Source organism: Larimichthys crocea, chromosome XIII, assembly GCF_000972845.2.
Source record: "Larimichthys crocea isolate SSNF chromosome XIII, L_crocea_2.0, whole genome shotgun sequence".
Classification (NCBI taxonomy): domain Eukaryota; kingdom Metazoa; phylum Chordata; class Actinopteri; family Sciaenidae; genus Larimichthys; species Larimichthys crocea.
Window position 1 is genome coordinate 7,936,684 of NC_040023.1, and position 21,148 is coordinate 7,957,831.

General features: G+C 40.5%; 1 protein-coding gene and 1 long non-coding RNA gene across 2 annotated transcripts in view; one reads left to right on the forward strand and one right to left on the reverse strand.

Moving 5' to 3' along the window:
• Positions 1-21,148, forward strand: part of LOC113747264 (uncharacterized) — a 35,106-nt gene that overhangs the window by 1,593 nt on the left and 12,365 nt on the right. Inside the window, exon 2 of the long non-coding RNA XR_003463509.1 lies at positions 18,044-18,243. This is a non-coding gene — a long non-coding RNA (uncharacterized LOC113747264). The remainder of the gene's footprint in view (positions 1-18,043; positions 18,244-21,148) is intronic.
• On the reverse strand, positions 1,557-11,903 carry sall3b (spalt-like transcription factor 3b). The gene is made up of 4 exons (XM_010742291.3): positions 10,936-11,903; positions 3,998-6,955; positions 3,541-3,881; positions 1,557-2,419 (listed from the first exon to the last, which is right to left on the reverse strand). Exons 1-4 carry the CDS (start codon positions 11,018-11,020, stop codon positions 2,027-2,029), a joined length of 3,777 nt encoding a protein of 1,258 aa, XP_010740593.2. The 5' UTR covers positions 11,021-11,903; the 3' UTR covers positions 1,557-2,026.

The following is a 21,148-nucleotide window of genomic DNA, read 5'->3' on the forward strand; positions in this document are numbered from 1 at the left end:
TTCTGTCCTGGGTTTGAACTATTTAAGAATAAAAAAGGAAACATCACAAAGCAATTTAATGATGCATCCACCTTATTTACTGAAAAGTATCGGTATCGTATCGGCGATACTGGTCCGTATTTACTTGGTATCGGATCGATACCAAAATATGCAGTATCACACACCACTACCACTTGTAGACCTGTGACAGTAAAAAAACAAAACATAAGTGCTCGCTTTTCCGGGAATCCGTGAAGGCAGCATAATGATCCCTTACCGAAATTCATCATCACTTCACTTTGTGGTAAAAGTTAAATTATTAATGTTAAAAATCGAGACTCTGAAGCATTATATGGCGCTATTATCAGTTATATTTAGCACAACACGTAATACCAAGTGTATTAAAAACCAAATGAGAAACAAGCTCTATAATTTAGAGCTGATATTCTCTGATAAAGACCGTGAGAAAAGCTAATAAATGAGGCCTATAATAAAAATAGTCATCTAAACCCTCCCATTTCCTTATCAACAAGTCTAAAAGCTGACCAAGCTTAATTACTTTGTTTATTTTCCACATAAATACCAGATAATATTCCAGATAAATCATCAAGCATAATGACTTTTTAATTGGTGGGTGTCTACCAAAAAATATTTCCAGCAGATTTCCAAAGAAAATTTCCATTCATCCTCTCACAGGAGAGCGACAGGATGTGCATGTGTTTAGTCATATGCATGTGCATGATGAGCAATCAAGTATACAAAACTGATTCATCATTTTAAACAGAAAACTGCTGGCACCAGAAAATAACCCCATTATTATTATTGTTGTTAGTATTACCATTAGTATTATCAGCTATTTGAGATATGCTGCAGTTTTACTGCTGTTAAATGAAAGAATAATAATTAAATAAATAATTTTGTTCATGAGTTCACATCTTTATCTGAAGTTATTTGACTGCAGAAAAAAGAGAAAGGTAACGTTTGCAAAAGTATAGATCATTATTATTATTATTATTTATAGAAGATCAACTATTTGTCACCTTGTTATGGACGTTTTGGCTATTTTCTGACATCATATGAGTAAAATATTATATAATAAAATATTTAAGATAATCAGCAGACTAATAAATAAATAAAATAAGGAAACATTGCAGCCCAACATTGATTTTTTTTGTTTAGAGAATCAATAGCAGAAACACTACAAAATCTCTTCCAGTGTTTTTTGTATATGTGGCTCCCTTTTTTAGTAAAGAGGAAAAAACCAAGAAACAAACGTCATGGAACAGATTATTATTAATAGTAGTAGTAATATTGGGAAGGTTTTGAGAAGGTTTTGTTTATGAGCGCACATCTTAAGTTGTTTGTTTACAGAAAATCATGTCAAAAAGGTCAAAAGAGCGGTAAAGTTTGCAAACGCAGTCATGGAGATGTCGCTAAATAAAATAAAAGAACTCTTTCTATGCTGAACTTTTTACTCGAATGTAATCTCCACGAAGTAGAGTGTGAAATAACACCAAGACAAATAAGCTCTTTCCAGTGTTTAAACACACAGAGGTAGTGAAACTGAACATACAGAGTGTTTGTTCTAATTTTTATTCGGTCCAACTGTTGTTTTTAAGAATAACAATTTCTCACCATAACATTGACATGAATAGCTCACTGCAACTCGTAATCGTGGGTATTTATGAGCGTGTGTTTTGTGCTTTGCACCAGCTATCAGCATTGGGCAGCTGGTCCGGAGGAGATAGCAGACTCTTTGCATTATTGATTTGAACATATGTTCCCTTCTTCAGTCCAACCATACCATAGGGATTCTCAGGTACAAGTTAAACAACTTATTTAATGTATAGAAAAAGAAAAAAAAAAACATTCACAAATGACGGCAAAGTAAAATAGCAAAATGTGAATACCCTACTATTCTCTGTCAATTGATAAAAAGTTCTTTTTTTAAGTCTATATATAATACATAAGAACAAACAAGGTGTTTTACAAATATTTGAACGTCCATAATAGATTGCATAAGTATCAAGTCACCGTTCAGCTTTTCTCAATTGATTCCAATCTCTTTGCTGTCGTCAATCAGCATAGAAAAATGCCTATTATTTCCCAGGTCCATGCCTGTCTTGGTTCGACTGGTTATTGGACTTCCTGTGGTGCTCAGTCTGTCCATGCCTGCAGTCAGTGGGTGAAGCTGAGAGATGCCTCTGTTCTGAATCACTGAGATCTCGTTGTTCTTCGTGGCCAGGCTGTTGGCGATAGCTGTCGCGTAGCGGTTCCAAAATCCAGGGTCTACATTCATCGCTCGGGCTGCCAGGTCCTTCTGGAACATCTCTCCAAACTTCACGGCCTCACCGCCCAGCAGGGCCATTGGGTTCTCTACCGACAGCCGGCGGCCTCTCCTGGCTGGTGCGTTGTTCCACATGTGCGTTCCCATATGAACCTGAAAATGGAGTATAAGATTCAGTGGATGGTTTTATATAAAATGCAAGCATGGATGTTCCCAGTAAATATCAGGCCCGCTGCACTAAAAGAGCTGGTTTAACCCCCCCGTTGAACTATACTCCCCCATTTCTATATATTAATATAATGACAGGCCTGTTGAAACATGGTATATATGTTATAATGATACATTTTCTGACTTGGAAAGACTTTTCATGGGCATCTGTGTCTACAAGATAGTTCCACTAACGTGGGTTTTTTAATGCTGATACTGATTTAGAGCTGAAAAATTAGTTGATTCATCAATTAGTTGCTTAACAGACAATTAATCATCAACAAAAACTTGTTTGAGCTTGTTTTTTTTAAAGAAAAATGATGAAGAATGATGATTTGCTGCTTTTCTTTGTCTTATATGATGGTACACTAAAAACATCTTTAGGTTTTGTCTAATTTGATCACCTTGTCACAGATATTTTGACTGTTTTCTGACATTTTACAAGTAAAACATAATATAACAAAATATTTAAAATAATCAGCAGACTAATCAATATAGATTTTTAGAGAATCAAGTAGCAATAGCGAAAACACTAATGAAATGCTGAAAAGGTTTTTATCTTTGTTTCTTTTGTATTTTGGTCTTTTCTTTGATAGAGAAGAACACACCTCTATTTAGGTAGTGCTGTTTAACCTTATGTGGATTTGGCACAGGCTTTTATTTTGAAAGGCACACATTCACACTTCCGGCGTTCCTTCATTTCTCACGTCTCCTAGTGTAAAGCGTAAACGTGTTCTTGTGACAATAAGCCAGAATTTCTGCTACTTTTTGGATAAAAGATGAAGCGTTCTGTCTTTCAACAGGAAGTTTATTTACAGCTTGGCTCTGTTCTTTGTTGGACCTGACCGTGGGAATGCACAGAGCACATTTATGCAAGACAACCTGTGAATGCTTTGTTTCTCCACGAATGCTGGGAGTTTGTGTTGCCATGCATTAAAGTACTGAAAGACGCTCACAGGAAGTGCGTGCTCTTATTCACTACACAACACAATGCAACATTACACCCACTGTAGTTTAGAAACTGATTGATTATATTTGTTTATTTTAGCTGTACATCCTCAATCTACCTTCAGGTTGCCTTTCGTGGTGAAAGCTCTGCCGCAGATGGAGCAGACAAACGGTTTCTCTCCGGTGTGCGTGCGCTCATGGATCTGCAGCGCGCTGGCCGACGAGAAGTTCTTCCCGCAGGCGTTGCAGTTGTGCTGCTTCGGCGTCCGGCGTGGAGGAGCAGGGCCGAGCAGGGAGGTCATGCCCGGGCTGCCGACTGAAGCGTAAACCGGTGGGATGTGGATGCTGAATGGTGGGTGCTGCCCTTCGGACGTGTTGCTGTTTGGCTGATTGTGACCGTTCACCTCGGTTTTTATCATGCCCGATGATGTGCTGGTAACCAGGCCGGGAAGGTTTTGACCTGAGATGAAAGCGCAGGGTTGAACATTACTCAAACTTTTTGTGCTAAAAAAAAGAACAAACTCTTGAACACTTTGAACTTCAGTAGGCTAAACGAACACAACGTTTCAAACGTACCTCTTTCCCTGCTCAGCTGGAATGACATACTATAAGGCGTCTCCTCTTTCACACATAGCTTGCTGGCCTGTATTCCTCTCAGATCTTGGGCCATTGCAGCTGCTGATGCAGAGGTAGGAGACTCAGATTGCTCTCTCTTCACTGAGGCTGCCAAAGGCTCCTGGGATTCTGGCCTGTTGTTCACTGCAGGTGATTTGATCGTCATGCCCTCTGAGTTACTTTGAATAGGAGACGCTGATACACGAGGTGAACAGGAGGATTCCGACACATTTGGGCTGTGATTGTCGACCCTTTTCTCCGATAAAGAGCATTTAACATTGAGTTGGCTGCTGTCATTAAAGCCGTTTGTTAGGGATTTTATACCAAAGGAGTGGTTTAAGTTTACAGTAGAGTCTATCATCCTCATTTGGTTCTCCAGAGCGGCTATACTTGAGACAACGCTGAAAGACTTAGGAGGAGAATTACAATCAGAGATCAAGGGTTTGGATGGATTTACACCATCCTCCATATTTTCTAGCTCCTCTTCCTCTTCCTCGTTATCATCCTCCATTGAAATATCATCAAGGAGATCATTGCTATTGCTGCTGAGACTGTCAAAGTTCCTCTCATTGACCGAGATATCGCTGTCCATCTCGTGCAGCCCGTCCACCAGGGTTGAGTCTGGAATCTGTCCAACCATGTGCATGCGGATATGCTGCTGGAGGACAACGGCGTTGGTGAACTTCTTCTGGCAAATTGGACACGAGTGTTGCACTTGAACGGGAGGATTTTCTCTATGGACGCCAATGTGAGCTTTCAGGTTTCCTTTGGTGGTGAAAGCCCTGCCGCATATTTTACATTTAAAGGGCCTCTCGCCCGTGTGAATGCGGTAGTGCATCTTTAGCGCGCTCTGACAGCTGAGGACGCGGTGACAAAGGACACACTGGTTGGGATCTGTAATCTTTTTATCAATGTTCTCCACCAGCTGCTGTAGCTTTGAGGTTTCAGATGTTTGCATAGAGTCCAAGAGGCCACCGGGTGGGAATTTAGTTTCATCTGAGTTGAGCGAGAGGGGTGGAGAGTTGGAAACAGGGGACGCTGAGGTGACGGGTTCAGGCGTGGTAGCCACAGATGAGATCGTAGCACTGGTTGCTTCTGTTACTGGGTTGGCTCTCGGTCTGAGGGAGCAGTTTTGGGGCAGGTGTACCCCCTCTGTTTTCAGCATATTGGATGCTTCTGTGTCACGGTTAGACTGTGGAGACTCTGAAACAGGAGAGAAATGAGCCTCACTGCCTCTGTGGTTAGGTGACAAAGATACACATTCAAAAGGAGCTGGCTGGTAGGGAGATTTAACAGATGGTGTTACACTTACAGGGTCATTTGAGCCGCCGATACTGGTAATAGTGGAGGAAAGCGGAAGACCCATAGTGGCTGGCAGATTTGCTACAACAGGTTTGCTATCCAGCCATGAGGAGATGGGTTTTTCAGGAGGGATGGACATTCCATAGGGAATCCCAGAACTTGTTGGCACATTGTCTAGATATTCTGGCACCGGGTAGGGGTTCATCTGAACATGAGGATACTTCTCTTTATGCCTCTGGAAGTGCACCTTTAAGTTTCCTTTTGTGGAAAAGCGATTGCCGCAGATGTTGCATTTGAAGGGCCGTTCCCCTGTATGAGAGCGCAGGTGTATCTGCAGAGCGCTGTCGCTGCCAAACACTTTGGCACAGAACCTGCATTTATGCTTGAAGAAGGGCTCCTCTGGGCTGGGCTTGGTTTCGAACAAGGACACGTTAGGCAGCTTCCCTTTCCTGTGCTTCATCAGGGCTGCAAGAGGGTCAAGTGCGTTAGCTGTGGCGGCGATGCTCGCCAAGGGATTGGGGAAAATGACGCTGCTGGGGGGGCTCTGAGGTAGAAATGGCAGGTTGGAGGATGAGCTGAGGAGACCGCTCTGGCCCAGGGGGAGCGGGCTGGAGGAGCTCAGTGTCTGAGTGCAGCTCATGCTGCTGGTGTGTGATCCTGTGTATGGAGGCAGTAATGTGGAGATACTGCTGCTGCAGCTGGAGAGAGATGGGGTTGAATTTTCCGAGGACGATGAGGTACATGTTACGTCTCTGAAAGTGGACTGGCCGCATACAGTTTGTGAGGGGGGACTTTGTGACTTTTCAAGCACAGAGGACAAAGAAACAGCAGCCTGTCCGTTGACGGTTGAGGGAATCGTTCCTGATAGCGGCAGGATTGGAGGAGAGGGGAAAGGGTTCGGCGCCAGAGACAGAGATCTGGAGACGGGGTTTAACGCCGCCTGCGTTGGTTGTCTGTTCATGATGGCTACCTGGCTGCAGATCTGCTCAATGAGCTGCAGCTGGTGGACCTGTTGTTGCTGCAGAGCCAGCAAATGCTCCAGGATCACCGGGATGGCCGCTGAGGCTGCCTTCCCTCCAGTACCGCAGCTGTTGATCCCCTGGGAGAACTGGGCGACGGCCACCCTGGTGCTGTGAAGAATCTCCAGCGTCACGTTTGTACTCGGCATGCCGTAGCTGCCAGCGGCTGACATCTGGGGGGAAGTGGACTCAGCTGAATCAGGAGGCTGAGGGCTGGAGGTTGTGGTGTATTTGTCCTGTGGGCGATGCTCGAGCTCCATGGCTTCATCCCCCTCCTCCTCTAAATTATCCAGACTGTCGTTGTCATTCACCAGCGTCTCTCCCAGATCAAAGCCAGCGTCAGTGGACTCTGCTGCAGATGAGTCACTGGACGCAACGCTAGGAACCGGAGAGGGTCCGATAGGTGACTCCTCAGGAACTGGCATCCGCTCATTGTCCTTCACTATCAGCACCAAGGGATCCTCAGTGCAAACTTTCTGATGTTCGCTCAGCTCAGTCCAAGAGAAGAACTCAGCGCAGCATTTGTCACAGATGTGTGTTTCCTCGCTGCTGTGGCAGCCTCCACTGCTCTCCTCTCTCTCCATGCCCTCCACGATGCCTGAAAACAAATTTTTAAAAAAAAGAAGAAGTTTTAGAGATTAAGAACGCAAAATGGCTCATTTATTATCCTGATATTTCACCAGAGGGACACGTTGTAGTTAATCGTCCCCTTCACACACACAGCAGTGAGCACATCTTTCCCTGAACTCGTGTTTTGTGGACAAGCATTGTTTAAACCCACTGAACACTGAAGAGATCCCAAAGTGTCCAAAGACAACAAACACGACAAGCTGAATTACAAGGAGGATTTTTTGGATATAAAATGATGCAAAACAATCGAAAAAACAGATCAACTGATGTAAAAACATCTTAAATTTCTCTATTTATTCTCTATTATCTATTTATGACATGAAATACTTATGCTACTTATTAAGTCTGAAGTTTTTTTAAATTATATTATTTAAAACCCGAAGTTTTCCGAACTATTTAAATGTGCACAACTGTTAATAATTGCGCTGGATTGCAGCTATATAAATTCTTGTTTTATTATTGGAGCCTGAATCAAAATAAAATTCAACAGGCCCCCGTAAAACAAGCTTTTTTTTTTTAAACTCACACCTCTTGTTTTCAGATGTTAATAATCTTTCCGAAAAATCAATAAAGTTCAATGAAGTTATCTGACCTTTCAATCGTGCATTCAGACAGATAATGAAACTCCATACAGTGTATTGATTTTCCTCTTTTTTGTGACGTGTGTGTGTGTGTGTGTGTGTGCATTCATATATTTAAGTAATGTGTCTCATCTTTATGAAACAAAACAGTGCGTCTATCACATTTTGTTTGTGACGGATTTAACTGTAACACACACATGATGTGTGTGTGTGAGGTGTGTTTCTATGATCACATCACAGCCATCAGACTCTCCAGGTTTCAAACACGTCTAATTCTGATCAACTTATCTGTTGTTTCTCATATTCAGAAGAACACAGCTGTAGGTTTGAGTTAACAGCATCACTGTGTTCATTTTAATCTATAATACCGCAGCTTCAATAATGTTCTCCCTTTTAGTAGTAAATAATAAATGATGTGTGCAAAGGTTGCCACTCTTACGTGTAATCGGGCTCTAAATTTACACAAAAATAAAAGCGCAGAAAAACAATAAAACAGTCAGAATATCCTGATTTGAACAGCACGTAACATGAATTTGTTGTGTTTAATATCATCAGATTACACTTGTTTATAACTATGAAATACATCTGTATATAACAGGTGACATATTTAACATTAAAACTTTTATTTTCTTTCTGTTTGACAGCGATTCTGACACGATATTTTCCTTTTTGTCCTCGTTCAGTGGCTGATATGTGACGTGCTTTGAGGAGAGGGTTTTTTACACTTTTGCATCTGTTCAGGCTTTGCTCCATTAGGAAACAGACAGCGAAACCAGATGGAAAGATTTGGGGGGAAATCAATAGTAAATTATTGTTACATACACTCGGGCTTCCCTCACACCAAATTAACAATTCAGAACGGGCCAAAAAAAATAAAAGATGGAGCTAAAATATGGAGGTTCGAGTGTGAACATTTCTTTTCATTCAATATTTTTGTATTTTATAAAAAAAAAGATTTTATTTCTGCCACGAAATCATCAGAAAATAAGACATCAAAGTGTGTGTCAGTGTGTGTGGCCGACATATGTGCTGCAGTTTAAACGTGTGTGTGTGTGTGTTTGTGCCTAATTTAACATGTACGTGTGTGTTTTTGTGTTTTCCAAGTGCACTCCAATTATCACTATGTTTCACCACCTGAAAGAGTCCCAGTGTGCTCGAGCTAAACACAGTCTGAGACGTCTAACACTCAACAAATCCTCGTGCAAACAACACAATTCAATGAGTTTGTTACGTTACAGGCTCTGTCTCACATGTGGGAGAATGTAAACTGATTTTAACTTGTATTTCAGTTTGTTTTTAAAAAAAAAAAAAAAGCTTGAACGTAACCGCAGTCGAGTGAGTAAAAAAAACCTATTTAAAAGTCAAACTCATCGGTAAATAATCTGAGTCTCTGGTTCACCATGTGGGTGGTCTGAAGATCACCAAGGCGATTCAGCAAACACAGGCGCGAAAACACTTTTAGCTGTTGTAGCTCGAGGATTTCGCCTGCACTTTTTTGAGGTTTACCTCCAGAAAAAACAAAGAGGACATCGGCTTTTGATTTAAAAAGGCACTGAGTGTATTTCCAGATAAAACAACAACTGATAGAAAATTTATTTTAAAATGTCACTCTCACTCAATCCATATTGTTAGGGGGCAGAAAACGGATTTATGTCTGTGTTCTTGCTGTGTAGTTTGGCGATGGAGCTGCTGCTGCAGCTGAAAAGCAAACAGACTCTCAGCCCACGCAGCGTTGATGCCTCTTTGCCTCTCCGCCTGACCTCCTGGCTGCAGAGGTCAATGGTTCAGATGTACTAATTGTATTATGATCCAGACATGGAGCACTTGCCCCCTTCGCAGGGTGAGGCTTACAAAGGTTAAGTCAGCAGGCTCAATCAAAGCCCATCTCAGAGTGGCGGAGCCCCCCGCCTGGCTGCAGGGCTGTGGCTGTGGGAGGGCCTCTTTTTCACACTCGACACCTTTTCACAGCCAAAAATAATAATAACCTGACATATAATTTCACCCAAACACAAGAAACAAGAGCTGCGATGGGGATCATTTTTGAATCAATGCGTGATCATTTTTGTTTGGCTTCAGCAGGCCTCTTGCTTTTGAGAACAAACAGACGCCTGGTGCTGGAAGTCGATATTGATAAAACTAAACACACACACACACACACACACACACACACATGTGAAATTGAATCATATTACATCTGATTAATTTTGATTAATTTAGATTTATGAGCTGCCATTTGGATCCTGCCAGGATGTAAACTCAGGATTTTACATCGAATTTAAAAAGAGCGCACTCGAAATTCAACACACATATCAAATAATTGAATTTATGGTCAAAATATTGGTGCTGATATGAGTTGGCTGCTCAGCTGTCAAACGGTTCAAATAACATCCAGGTGTTGCTGCACGCACGTGAGGAGAGAATTAAATTGTTTAATGAAATATTAAAATATTAGAAATGATGTTAGGCCTCTGGTGTATCATAGCATAGGCTGGAAACATGAGGGAGAAGTGAGATCTGGTTACAAATAATGTGTGCAAGGCTTTAAATAATTATTTTTACACACTCCTGGAAAAAGATTTATAGATTACTGGACCTTGAGATCGATTTAATTGAATCACTTTTCATATTACTGCTGCAGAAAATAAAGGAGAATTTAGCATAGCAGTAAAACACATGTAAACACACTCCTATGGTGATTTTGTTGAAGGCCACATTTTTTCATTTCAGATTATTTTTTAATTGTTTTTTAAATGCAAATTGAAGTTTTTACAGTTGTCAGGAAAGGCCTCGAGCCAAAAACACAGAATAACTTTAAACATAATCAGCAGAAATAAACCCTGAACATTAAATAAATATATCATCCAGTGGTTTGTTTCTATTCTGTGCAGTGAGTTCACAACAGGCCCCGGTTCTACTAAACTGTTAAACATGAATGAAATCAAATAGATGCTCCATAGTTTGAAGCCTGTTTGTGTTCCATCTGATTTTTGATTAAACTTTATTTTTTTAAACAATTAAATTGAGCACCATTAAATTCACCATCATCATAAACTTTCTTTTTAGTCTAACAAAAAAGACTAAAAAAAACAAAACTGTGATAAATAAATAAAGATTGAGGCAGAGACAGGAACGTAAAAAAAAAAAATCACTTTATCGTTCGTTTAAATGGTGAAATAGAGTTTGTCCAGCTTCTTTTTAAAGATATTTTTTACACATTATTCCCACTTTTGTCACTTAAACATGCTGTTCGAGATTAATCCCTTTAAATAAAGCTGCTTTTAAACGATTTCCACCGGTGCTTTATTAGCAGGAGCTGAAGTAAAACCCGCTGAAAGTCTCTGCTTTGAGCCTCCCGTTGGACACCTACCATTGTTGCAGAGGAGTCCGCTGCGTGTGTGCGCCTCTTCATCTGACTTCAGGTGCTGTGGCTTGGCTTGCTTGCGGCGGGACATGTTGATCTTTCACTGCGACTCTCTGCTGCTGCTGCTGCTGCTGCTGCTGCTCCTGCCTTTCGCCGACTCATCTACGAGCAGCGAATGGGACCCTTCAGAGGGGAGCGGGGTCGGAGAAATAAGCGAACGGTGGCTGGTGTTGATGCCCGCGTGTGCAGATTGCGCATGTCAGTGTAATTGTGATGGAGGAAGGATAATGCTTTTACGACTCTTGCTGCCCTTCGCTGGGTGATTGGCTGCGATCCAGCCAGCTCACGCTAGATATGGAAATGAGGGATGGGGTTTAATAATAATTAGTTCACTTCCTGTCCGGTGGCGCGGTTCGCTTTTACGCACAACTCCAGCGCAGCTCCAACATGGTTTAGTCCGACCTGAACTCCTGTGTGAGTGTCTCATGCGTTTTTTTTTTTTTTGGAACAAGTCTTGGGTATAGTCCGTTTATGTTTAAGATCCCGGGTGAGTTTGTGCAAAAAAAGGTCCAGTTTTTTTTTTTTGGGCTGACTCCTCCGGCTCTGGATAGGCTGTGGATGGATGGATGGATGGATGGATGTTGCAATCTGTCGCCTCACACACACACACCTAAAACAGCGGTAACACCAGCAGGAGCAGTTATCCTTCTATATGGGAGGATATGCTTTGTGTTGAGTCTCCTAAAGCTGCGTAAAGTCCAGACTCGACGCGTAAAAAGAGGTAATTCTTGCGTAAAAGGGTTAAAAATCTATATATATATATATCGCAGACGGTGCGTAAAGTCAAACTTTGCGTCGCTCAGGTCGCAGATAGGTCCGTGTGGTCATACTGCTGCCTGTCGGAAGTGAGACTCCCTGGTTTGTCCGAGGCACCGGCGCTTTCCTTGTTGCCTCCGCCTCCGGTCCATCATTAGCTGCCCTTCAGCCGACTGCGATAGGCTACTGCCAGGATACCACAGGAGGTGTTGGAGCCCTTGCTTCATTTGTTACGACCTCCCACAATTTGGCGCCATTATAGACTGAAAATGTCTCTATGCTGGAAAAGAAAACTTCCTTTGAGTGATGATCAGGGATGTGTGGAGGGCAACACCTGAACCCTTTGTAATCTTATGAAGTTTAAACGCTTCAGTTTGTGTTTTTATTCAAGTTTCTTTTGCACCGGTTGGTGATTTTGTGTCAAATTTTAAATAAAAACTACACAAACTGAAGCTTTGAACAGGTCAGATTTCGATTATTCGTCACCCTATCGATCACTTAAAGTCAAACATGAGCATGCAGCATGTCATGAAACCTGTTTAGATGTTATTGTTTGATCCTCCTCATGCACAGACTGTAGCTATTTCAAAGCTGCGAGGATGAAACATACTTCACCAGAGCTGTAATCCCTTCTCACCAGGCATTGTCCCAAAACTTGTAATTATGTGGTATTAAAAGATGCAGCTGGGGGAGGACAGAATCAGCTGTTGATAATTGCAAGTACTACACAACAGCCTGGTATTGATCGGCATGTCTCCTATTCCCCTGCCATGGAGAGATAAGGAGGCCCCACTCCTGTTGGAATATAATTTCTTCTGACCTATCAGGTTTCTACAGACTTATGATGAATAGCCAGAGTGGCCAAGAGCGCTTATCTGGAAACTCAACCCTCCTTGATTCGATATTGATTCTTTGTAACCAGCGTCGGCACACAAAATCAAACTAGCAACTACTTGACCATGATCTCTTCCAGATTCTAACTTGGCCTACACTGACGCAGACTGCTCTCACAGCCTGAAGCACCACTTGAATTATTGTGTACATCTGTTAGAGGAACAAACGTGTGCGTTTGTTTGGTCTGATGAGCAACTGTATCCGATCATTAATCACAATAATCAGGGATAAATATGACTTTTACGGGAATTAAACGACTGGATAGAGTTGCGCAATAACATAATAAACAGTCATGCAAACAAATACTACCACTGTGAGGCTGAAACTGTTTTGTCAGCAGTTTGCCAGAAACATGTTGGTTCACTTCATTCTGAGGCTGTTGGCTGAGTTGTTACACTACATTGCAATAAACGGAGAGACATAGCCAGGATTTTTTTTTAGAAATACTGAGGTCACGAATCCAAGATAAGAGTTTGGGTGGGTTTTGTTTTCTTTTCATTTTCTATTTTTTCCCCGTATTAGACTTCAAGTTGTACAATTCAGTCATCGCCTGAGTCTTCAAATATTACAGAAATGCAAGCATAGATGTGAAAACAGCAGACACACTGATATATGGATAAATATTACACAATGTTATCTTATTGTTTAAATGAATACCTTCCTAAAGTGACATGCACTGTTAGACACAGTCAGAGAGGCATTAATTTAACTGTTATGTTTATTATTGAGGCTGTAGTGTTAAACTGAACTGCATTATATATATAACAGCACCCTGAAAGATTATAAGCTTTGTAACAGTAGAATTCATGGCAGAGTTGTTGTATTGGATCACATTGGATGTGCAGGTGTATCTAATGATATAACAGAGCCAGAAGTCTACATGTATGCACATATGACCAGAGGACTAAAACAAAATTAATTAATATGATTTATGTCGGCAAAATAAACAAACAAGGCTACGCTGATGCTATTATGCTGAGCTTTATTTGACCAACTTGGGTTATTAGTTGCGTCCTCAATCACAATGATTGATAAACGGGAACTTTTATCTGCTTCTGGAGGGCGAGAAAAGTTTGAGAACAACTGATGTAGTCAGTGATCTTTATCCTGGAAAACTATTTCTACATCTGATCACCTTTAAAAAGTAAAATCTTGAAAATCTGATCTCTCAAATCTCTCAAAATACAGACAGCATGACCTCAGTGGTAGCCAAAGCTCTGAATATAACATATTTCGTCAATTGTCCACCGGATTGAGATTATAGTGCATTGAACTTAAAGGTGTTTCTGTAATTTTGGCAACACTCAACAACACAGTAACTACAGCGTGACATCATATAGGTGTTCATGGTATTTTGTCCACACCAAAATAAACTGGAGTTGTATACCAAACGTTATGTAATTCTTAATAACTCAAAACTGAGAACAACAGGTTAAAAAAAAGCATCAAACTCACTTTAATAGTCAGTTCACAGACTAACATTTATTTAGTTACCAAATTTGTGCCTGAGTCATTTTTTGTTGCGGTAGATTGTCACCGAGAATGAAGTACGGTCCGCATAAAAGGTGAAAATTGAGTGCAGAATTGAGAAAACCAGTTTCTGTCCATATGAAGATTACAGTGTAGTGTGTGATTTACTAGCAGCTGTATGCAGGAGCAGATACAGGAGCAGCAGCAGCAGCAGTCTTGTCAGCCCGGTACCAGCTGAGGAATGTGAGAGCTGCTGTAACGGAGCGTGAGGCCTCAGATATGACAAGCTAATGGCCCCTGACCCGCCGCTGAGACAGACAGACAGCGATCAGCCACTAGAAAAATGCAGAGATACGTCAGGCTAAAAGACACGACGAGACTCCTGTGCCTCCGTACTGGAGTATTCACCGAGTTAAAAACTTTACTGCAGTGAATTTCATAGCACGTTGAAAGAAGAAGTTCAGCTGCATTTTATGCTCTAAAACCTCCCTGACCCGCCGGAGGATCAGTCATCACGAGCTCACACTGTGTTCAAGCACCAGGAAACTTATTTTAAAGTCTACCAGTTGAATTGAGGGTAAAATGTATAAAATGATACATTATAGATCTAGAATATGTGACAGTCAGACAGTGTGGCATAACACTGCTAAAGAAGCTCAAGGGGGAATAAAAAGGGGACAGCCGCATTAATAAAGTGTAGTTTCAGTGGAAACCATCCATGAACTAACCAATTAACAAAGCCCTGAGACCTAAAAATAGATGTTTGTCTTTGCAACTCAACACCATCACCTACGTCCACCTTTGCTCAACAATAGTTTCATTTGTCAGGTCGTTCTTACAAACACGTCCGATGCTGTCATTTCTCCGACAGCCTCATCCACTCGCTTTTTTATTATTATCATTATTTGGAAAGACACCTTGTTGTTGACCTCTTCAAATGTCATTTTTTAATGCTTTGAGCCAACCCGCAGAAATGATGTCCATGTTTCAGCACACAGATTTACATCCAGTGCCAAGTGCTGTAAGTGTTGTGCCCTTCATGTAATGAGGCAGAATGTATGGGTGTGGCTGTCAGAGTGCTGGATTGGCAGGTGGCCATCTGACTTTTTTTTTTTTACGTCCCGTCGATGTAACAGCCAATGTTTGCATTTTAAAAATGTAACCACAGTCGTTCTTTGTCTTTAACAATGCCGTAACTGGTATGTGCATGAAGTGTAGAAATAAGAAATACAAAAAAATGTTGCCATTGGATGTTAGAAATGATAAAAAAATCCATGAGATTGTCTGAAAAATTGTCCTAAACAAGTTTTATTGTTGTGTTTTTGTACCTAAATGTGTGTTACTACAGCACCAATGGAGTAGGACAATATCTACCTCTAACTACAGAGGCTTTCTTTATTGGAGTAAAAGTTTTGGCACTGTGAAAGAACTGAAATGATACAAATTTAGTGTAAATACCAACATGTGTAAACTGTGCAGAATATCAGAGACATATTTCTTCAGTTCTGTTACATCCACTGATAAGAGAAATATAAAAATGCTGTTTCGCTCATTAGTTTCCAATATCAAACTGATACCAGGCACAAAAGAAGCAAACAAATTTAAGATTTAAGTCGATTTAAAGTCCCTAAAATTATTTGTAAAAGTGAAAAATTGTAAAATAAATAAAAATATAATTATCATATTGGAAAAAATACATTTACCTTCATTGCACTGAGGTGGAATCTCAACTTTATAAGGTAAATATGTCAAATCTTTGGTAAATCTAAACTATGTGAATGAATTGATACACCAGTGATACGTTGGAAGATGTTTCCCTTTTTTAAGTTTTGGGTGAATTGACCCTTTAAAGTATGTTTTAGGAAATTAAGTCAAATCTTAAGTGGGGCACAATTCCTACATTCCTACAAGTGCAAGGTTGAAATCCACAGGCCGCAGCCTCAGTTTGTAACTTATGAGTCTATCGAGCCTGCTGCTTAGTCTGATTTACTTCTCAATGAAACCGACTGCATCATAACAATTTTTTAGTTGAAAATATCTCTGGGAGGGCTTCAGGGTGGCAGTCTGTTTAGACCCCGCCACCTCTATCGTGCTGCAAAAATAGATCTAAAAGAATTACACTCGCTCAGCCTTTGTTTCCTCATATAATCACACAAAAGGATTTTTCTTGAAAATGATCATAAATCACAGGCCGGATCAATACACCGGGCCCTGGCTGCACTAGCCTGATAACACAATCAATACAGGGTATTTGGATTTTAATTAATACATGACGGAGCCTCAGCCCTGAAACGGTGAAATATGACCTCGGCCCCTTTTGAAATACGTCCTGCAGAGCATCACATGCTCCAGCCCATCAGATGTCGATGTGATCTGGTACCTGAGGAGCCGAGAGACAGAAGAAGGGCGAGAAAAAAGACAGTGGACGTACATTTGTACAAGAAGCAAGTAAAACAAGACTCTACTAGGAAATGCTAACATTAGCATCCTCACAAGGGCAATAACAACGTGCTAATGTTAAAGTATGTATGTCAAAGTCAGTTGGATTCATCCTCTGGCGACCATGAATCTTAATACCACATTTCACAATGATCAGTCCATTAACTGTGAAGCTATTTAACTAAAAACCAATAAATGTCAACCTGCTTGTGGTTCTAAAAGAAAAGTCAGCAAAGTTATTAGCATTCATCCCCTGGCGACCATGAATGTACAAAATTTTAAAATAACAGTTGTTGAAACCACCACCAAAGTCAACATCAAAGTCACATAATTCAACCTTGTGGTGTTCTAAGGAAAGTCTGAGGATCGCCTAAGTCAGTTGGGTTCATCCTCTGGCTACCATGAATGTCTGAAGAAAATTCCATCATAATTTGTCTGTTAATTGTTGTGATATTTAACTAAAAAAACAATAACTATAAACCTGCTTGCCATTCTAGAAGAAAAGGCAAGGGTTTAGCATTAGGATTCATCCTCTTGTGACAATGAATGTCTCAACCAAATTTTATGACAATACATCTATTAATTCTGGATATTTAACTAAAAACAATAACTATAAACCTGCTTGCCATTCTAGAAGAAAAGGCAAGGGTTTAGCATTAGGATTCATCCTCTTGTGACCATGAATGTCTCAATCAAATTTTATGACGATACATCTATTAATTCTGGAGATATTTAACTAAAAACCAATCCCTGTCAACCTGCTTGTGGTTCTAAAATAAAAGTGAGAGGATCAGCAAAGTTATTAGGATTCATCCTATGGGGAACATGAATGTCTCAACCAAATTTTATGACGATACATCTATTAATTCTGGATATTTAACTAAAAACCAATCCCTGTTAACCTGCTTGTGGTTCTAAAAGAAAAGTCAGAGGATCAGCAAAGTTATTAGGATTCATCCTCTCGGGAACGTGAATGTCTGGAGAAGCTTTCTTGGCAATCCATCCAATAGATGTTGAGATATTTCAGTCTGGACCAAAGTAGCGGACTGACCGGCAGACACTGCTGCCATGGCTGTGGCTAGCATGGCTAAAAACAAGAGACTGATCACTGCAGTCCATCCTCGTGTCCCTCCGGAGAGACCAGCAATTGTCAAAGCTGATATGGAAGCTCAGACAGGCTCTCTCGCAATATCCAAAACCTTCACTCAGCAGTTATTGCAACTGAATGGGAGCAGGTCCTTCATCCCAAAACACAAAGCAAACGGGGAATAGACCAAAAAGAAATCAAAAGTGAACAAAGAGGGATTGAACAGAGAGCAGGGAGTGACAGACAGCATCAAGACAGGGCTGTTAGGTTATGTAGACTGAGGGCTGAGTGGCTGAGAAATTTCTGATCGCTTTAATTCACTACACCAAACCTGGTTCGGCTCTCTCCCCCTCTCTGCTTTTATCTAACACTGTGTTTCTGTATTGATTTTTTTCCTTTATCTTCAAGGCTGGATAAGAGGACAGAGAACTACGGGAGTCAGACTGAATGGAGAACTTTCCTGAAGATTGCTGCTATTCTCCGGCTTATTGCCTCCTGTCCTTCATGGTTTCACATGACGTCCCGGGTGTCAGGATCACCTTCAAGCTGTAAATGAGGAAGCTGATGATACGAGTGGACTGGGATCAAAAAGGAGGAAATTGGCAGAGGTAGAAAGAAAGCGAGAGGGAGAGAAACATGAAATACATTTCTAAAAAAAAAAAAGAGTGTGGGATAATCTGAAAAATCTGTGTAAATATTTGTTGGAGCACAGGCAGGAATATTTCCTTTGGAGGATAAAACTTTTGTTGTTTGAGGAAACTCAGGAAGGTGTTAAGATAATCTCTCAATTTAGATCAGCGTGGGAGAAACAGATTAAAACACCTCCTCAGATGCAGTTTTCTTTACACATAAAAGCTTCGTAATGATGTGTTTGGGACTTTGCTTACATGACAACAACCTAACGGCAAAAAAGAAGCTGCAAATTTCAGGAGAAGTAACAAAGTAAAAAAAAAAGAGGAAATTATTCCTTCTCACAAACTTGCATGCCAATTACAACAATGGATGCAATAAAACTGGAGGTAATTACAACCTTTGAGCGAGTAACATCTGAGGCTGGTGGAGGAAAGAATCGCCTTCTTTACGTGAACTACAACAGAGTCTGTTAGGACAGAAAAATCCGGTTTTCAGCTGATTATTCTGTATTAAATTTCAAATTAAGAGAGAAACTTTCCAGATAATAGATCCCTTAAAACAAAGAGGAGATGGTTTTGAATGTAGCAGCAGGACGTCTCTTTCTTATCCCAGAAACAATTAGACAGCACAATAGTTTTGAATACGAATGGACTGTTCCAGATCAAAGTGAAAGTAAGAAGTCCTTTCAGAGCTGACTAACAAAGCAGACTACCTGCAGGTAGCCCCCTTTGTTTCATTTACAGCATTAACAGAAACAGCATTTCATATTAACTCTTGACAAATAGTTGCCAATCACTTAATCTGAGAAACATTTAGAGGGTCAAACTGGGGTGATTTTATATTTCGGGGGGGTTGAAGAAAGCCAGGAGACTGTCTGAAAAAATCACCTTAAACAAGTTTTATAGTTTATTTTTGTACCTTAATGTGTGTTACTGCAGCACCAGTCAGTGGTGGAGTGGTACTTTATTATTCTACAAGACTACAGAGGCTGGACATATACTGGACTTATTGGAGTAAATCTTTTGCCACTGCAAAAGAGCTGAAATTATACAGATTTAGCAATATCAAAGACAGGTCTTGTTTCTTTACATTCGCTGATAGCTTAATATATGTAAAATGCAGAATATCGCTGGTTGATTTCCAGTATCAAACCGGCACGAAAGAAGTAAACAAACTGAAAATTTCAAGAGATGAAAGTCAATTTGAAATGTTTGACCTCTGATAAACAACTGAAAGAATAAAAAAAATAATACTCACGACTTTATGGGATATCTGGAATATCTAACTCATTTCATAAAGTTCACTAAAGAGTGAAATATTGATCATATTATAGGACTGTAAGAGATGTAAGTCAACCAAGACTATCTAACACGAGTTAGATAAGCTTGTTTATTGTGAGTGTGCAGTAAATAAGTAAATTAAGCAGTGCAACTAACAAACCTTTTTAAGTTTATGTAACTTAATAGCGATGCTTAGCGTTAACTTAATTAACACTTTAAGTTCTGCTCACTCATGTTTCAAGTTCTCTTAAAATTTTAACAAAAAAGCTTCTTTAAAATAAAAAAAGTCCCTAAAATTATTTGTAAAAGTGAAAAATCCTGAAAAAAACAAACTTTTATTATAGTCCCTTCTTCTTAACTACATGTCGGGAGTAGCTGTGTCTCACGTAACAGTCATAGTTAGTAGTTACACAGCAGATAAAGACTTTAAATAAACCAACTTGTAATGTAACGATGCATTGCGATCAATCCAAATGTCCAGCAACATATAAAACGGCTGAAATGAGCTCCACCTTCACCAGCTACAACAACTTTTGCCATGCTTTGTTGATACTGCGCATAACTTGAGTAAATCTGTGTGTACAGGATGTTATAACTTGTCATGGAATACTGTGGTGTTTCTTTCTGTGTACAGTAAATGATCTGAATACGTCTTCCACCACTGGCACAAACACATATTGAAGCAGTAAGAGGAGCCCTGCAGCCATCTGTGACACGTCGAAGCAACATATGTGATTTTTTTTTTAGCCTCCTGGTCCAGTGAGGAGCTCAGTAGGAGACAGAGAGAGAGGACAGAATAATAATTAGGAAACTCATCCTGAAGCACACCAGGAGAAACACGCAAAGCGTGCTCATAACTTAGACCAATAACTGCTGAAATGCTGCCCTGCCACGTCACCGGAGTTTGGGAGAACAGAACCAAAGTTTTCTAGATGATAACAGTTTAAAAGTTTGACGTGAAGACACGATGAAGTCATGCTTACTCGTGTCTCTGTGAGGTTACAGATCCTCGTGAAAATCGTGAAGCTTAGACCTCACAAAGATCCTGCAAACGAATAAAGGTGTTGTCTCCCTGCCAGTAAAAGAGCAAAGCCTCCTGCATACAATGAAAAGGAGGCGAGAAAAAAAAAAAAAAAAGAAACTAAAAAAGAGCCCAGACTGATTTTTATGTGAATGTTGACTAAGAATGGTCTCCATCTGTGTAAACCCACTCAAACAGTGACTTCCTGTGAGTAACAGTCTGAAGCCTGGAGCAAATCACTGATATTTATCATGCAAGATGGCACACATTCCCAGGGTTACACTTTGACTGCTGCTGGTCTCTCATTCAGGCTCGGGCCTGCTGCGAGAGGCTACTTTTAAATACCACAACACCGGGATCTGGTTTTCACAGTTGTCGGTAAGACGTCTTTGGTTTTATCCAGACATTACAAACGTGTTTTAGATACTAGCATTGGGATTACGAGGAAGAATAACTCAACTCGTACAGCCTCTGTCGGACTTAAAACTCTTTCGCCGGCTAAAAACAAAATTCGGTAAGATTCAAGAGCCGCGTTTACCAATTATTTGATCATTTCTGGCGTCTTCAGACTCTCCGGAG

What these genes read in the sequence shown, in the direction of transcription:
- sall3b (XM_010742291.3), bottom strand. Translation starts at nt 11,020, where the DNA reads ATGTCCCGCCGCAAGCAAGCCAAGCCACAGCACCTGAAGTCAGATGAA. An exon ending in CCAGCTGAGCAGGGAAAGAG is followed by an intron (nt 3,882 to 3,997) that starts GTACGTTTGAAA and finishes CTTTCATCTCAG; the next exon opens with GTCAAAACCTTCCCGGCCTG. An exon ending in CCACGAAAGGCAACCTGAAG is followed by an intron (nt 2,420 to 3,540) that starts GTAGATTGAGGA and finishes CTCCATTTTCAG; the next exon opens with GTTCATATGGGAACGCACAT.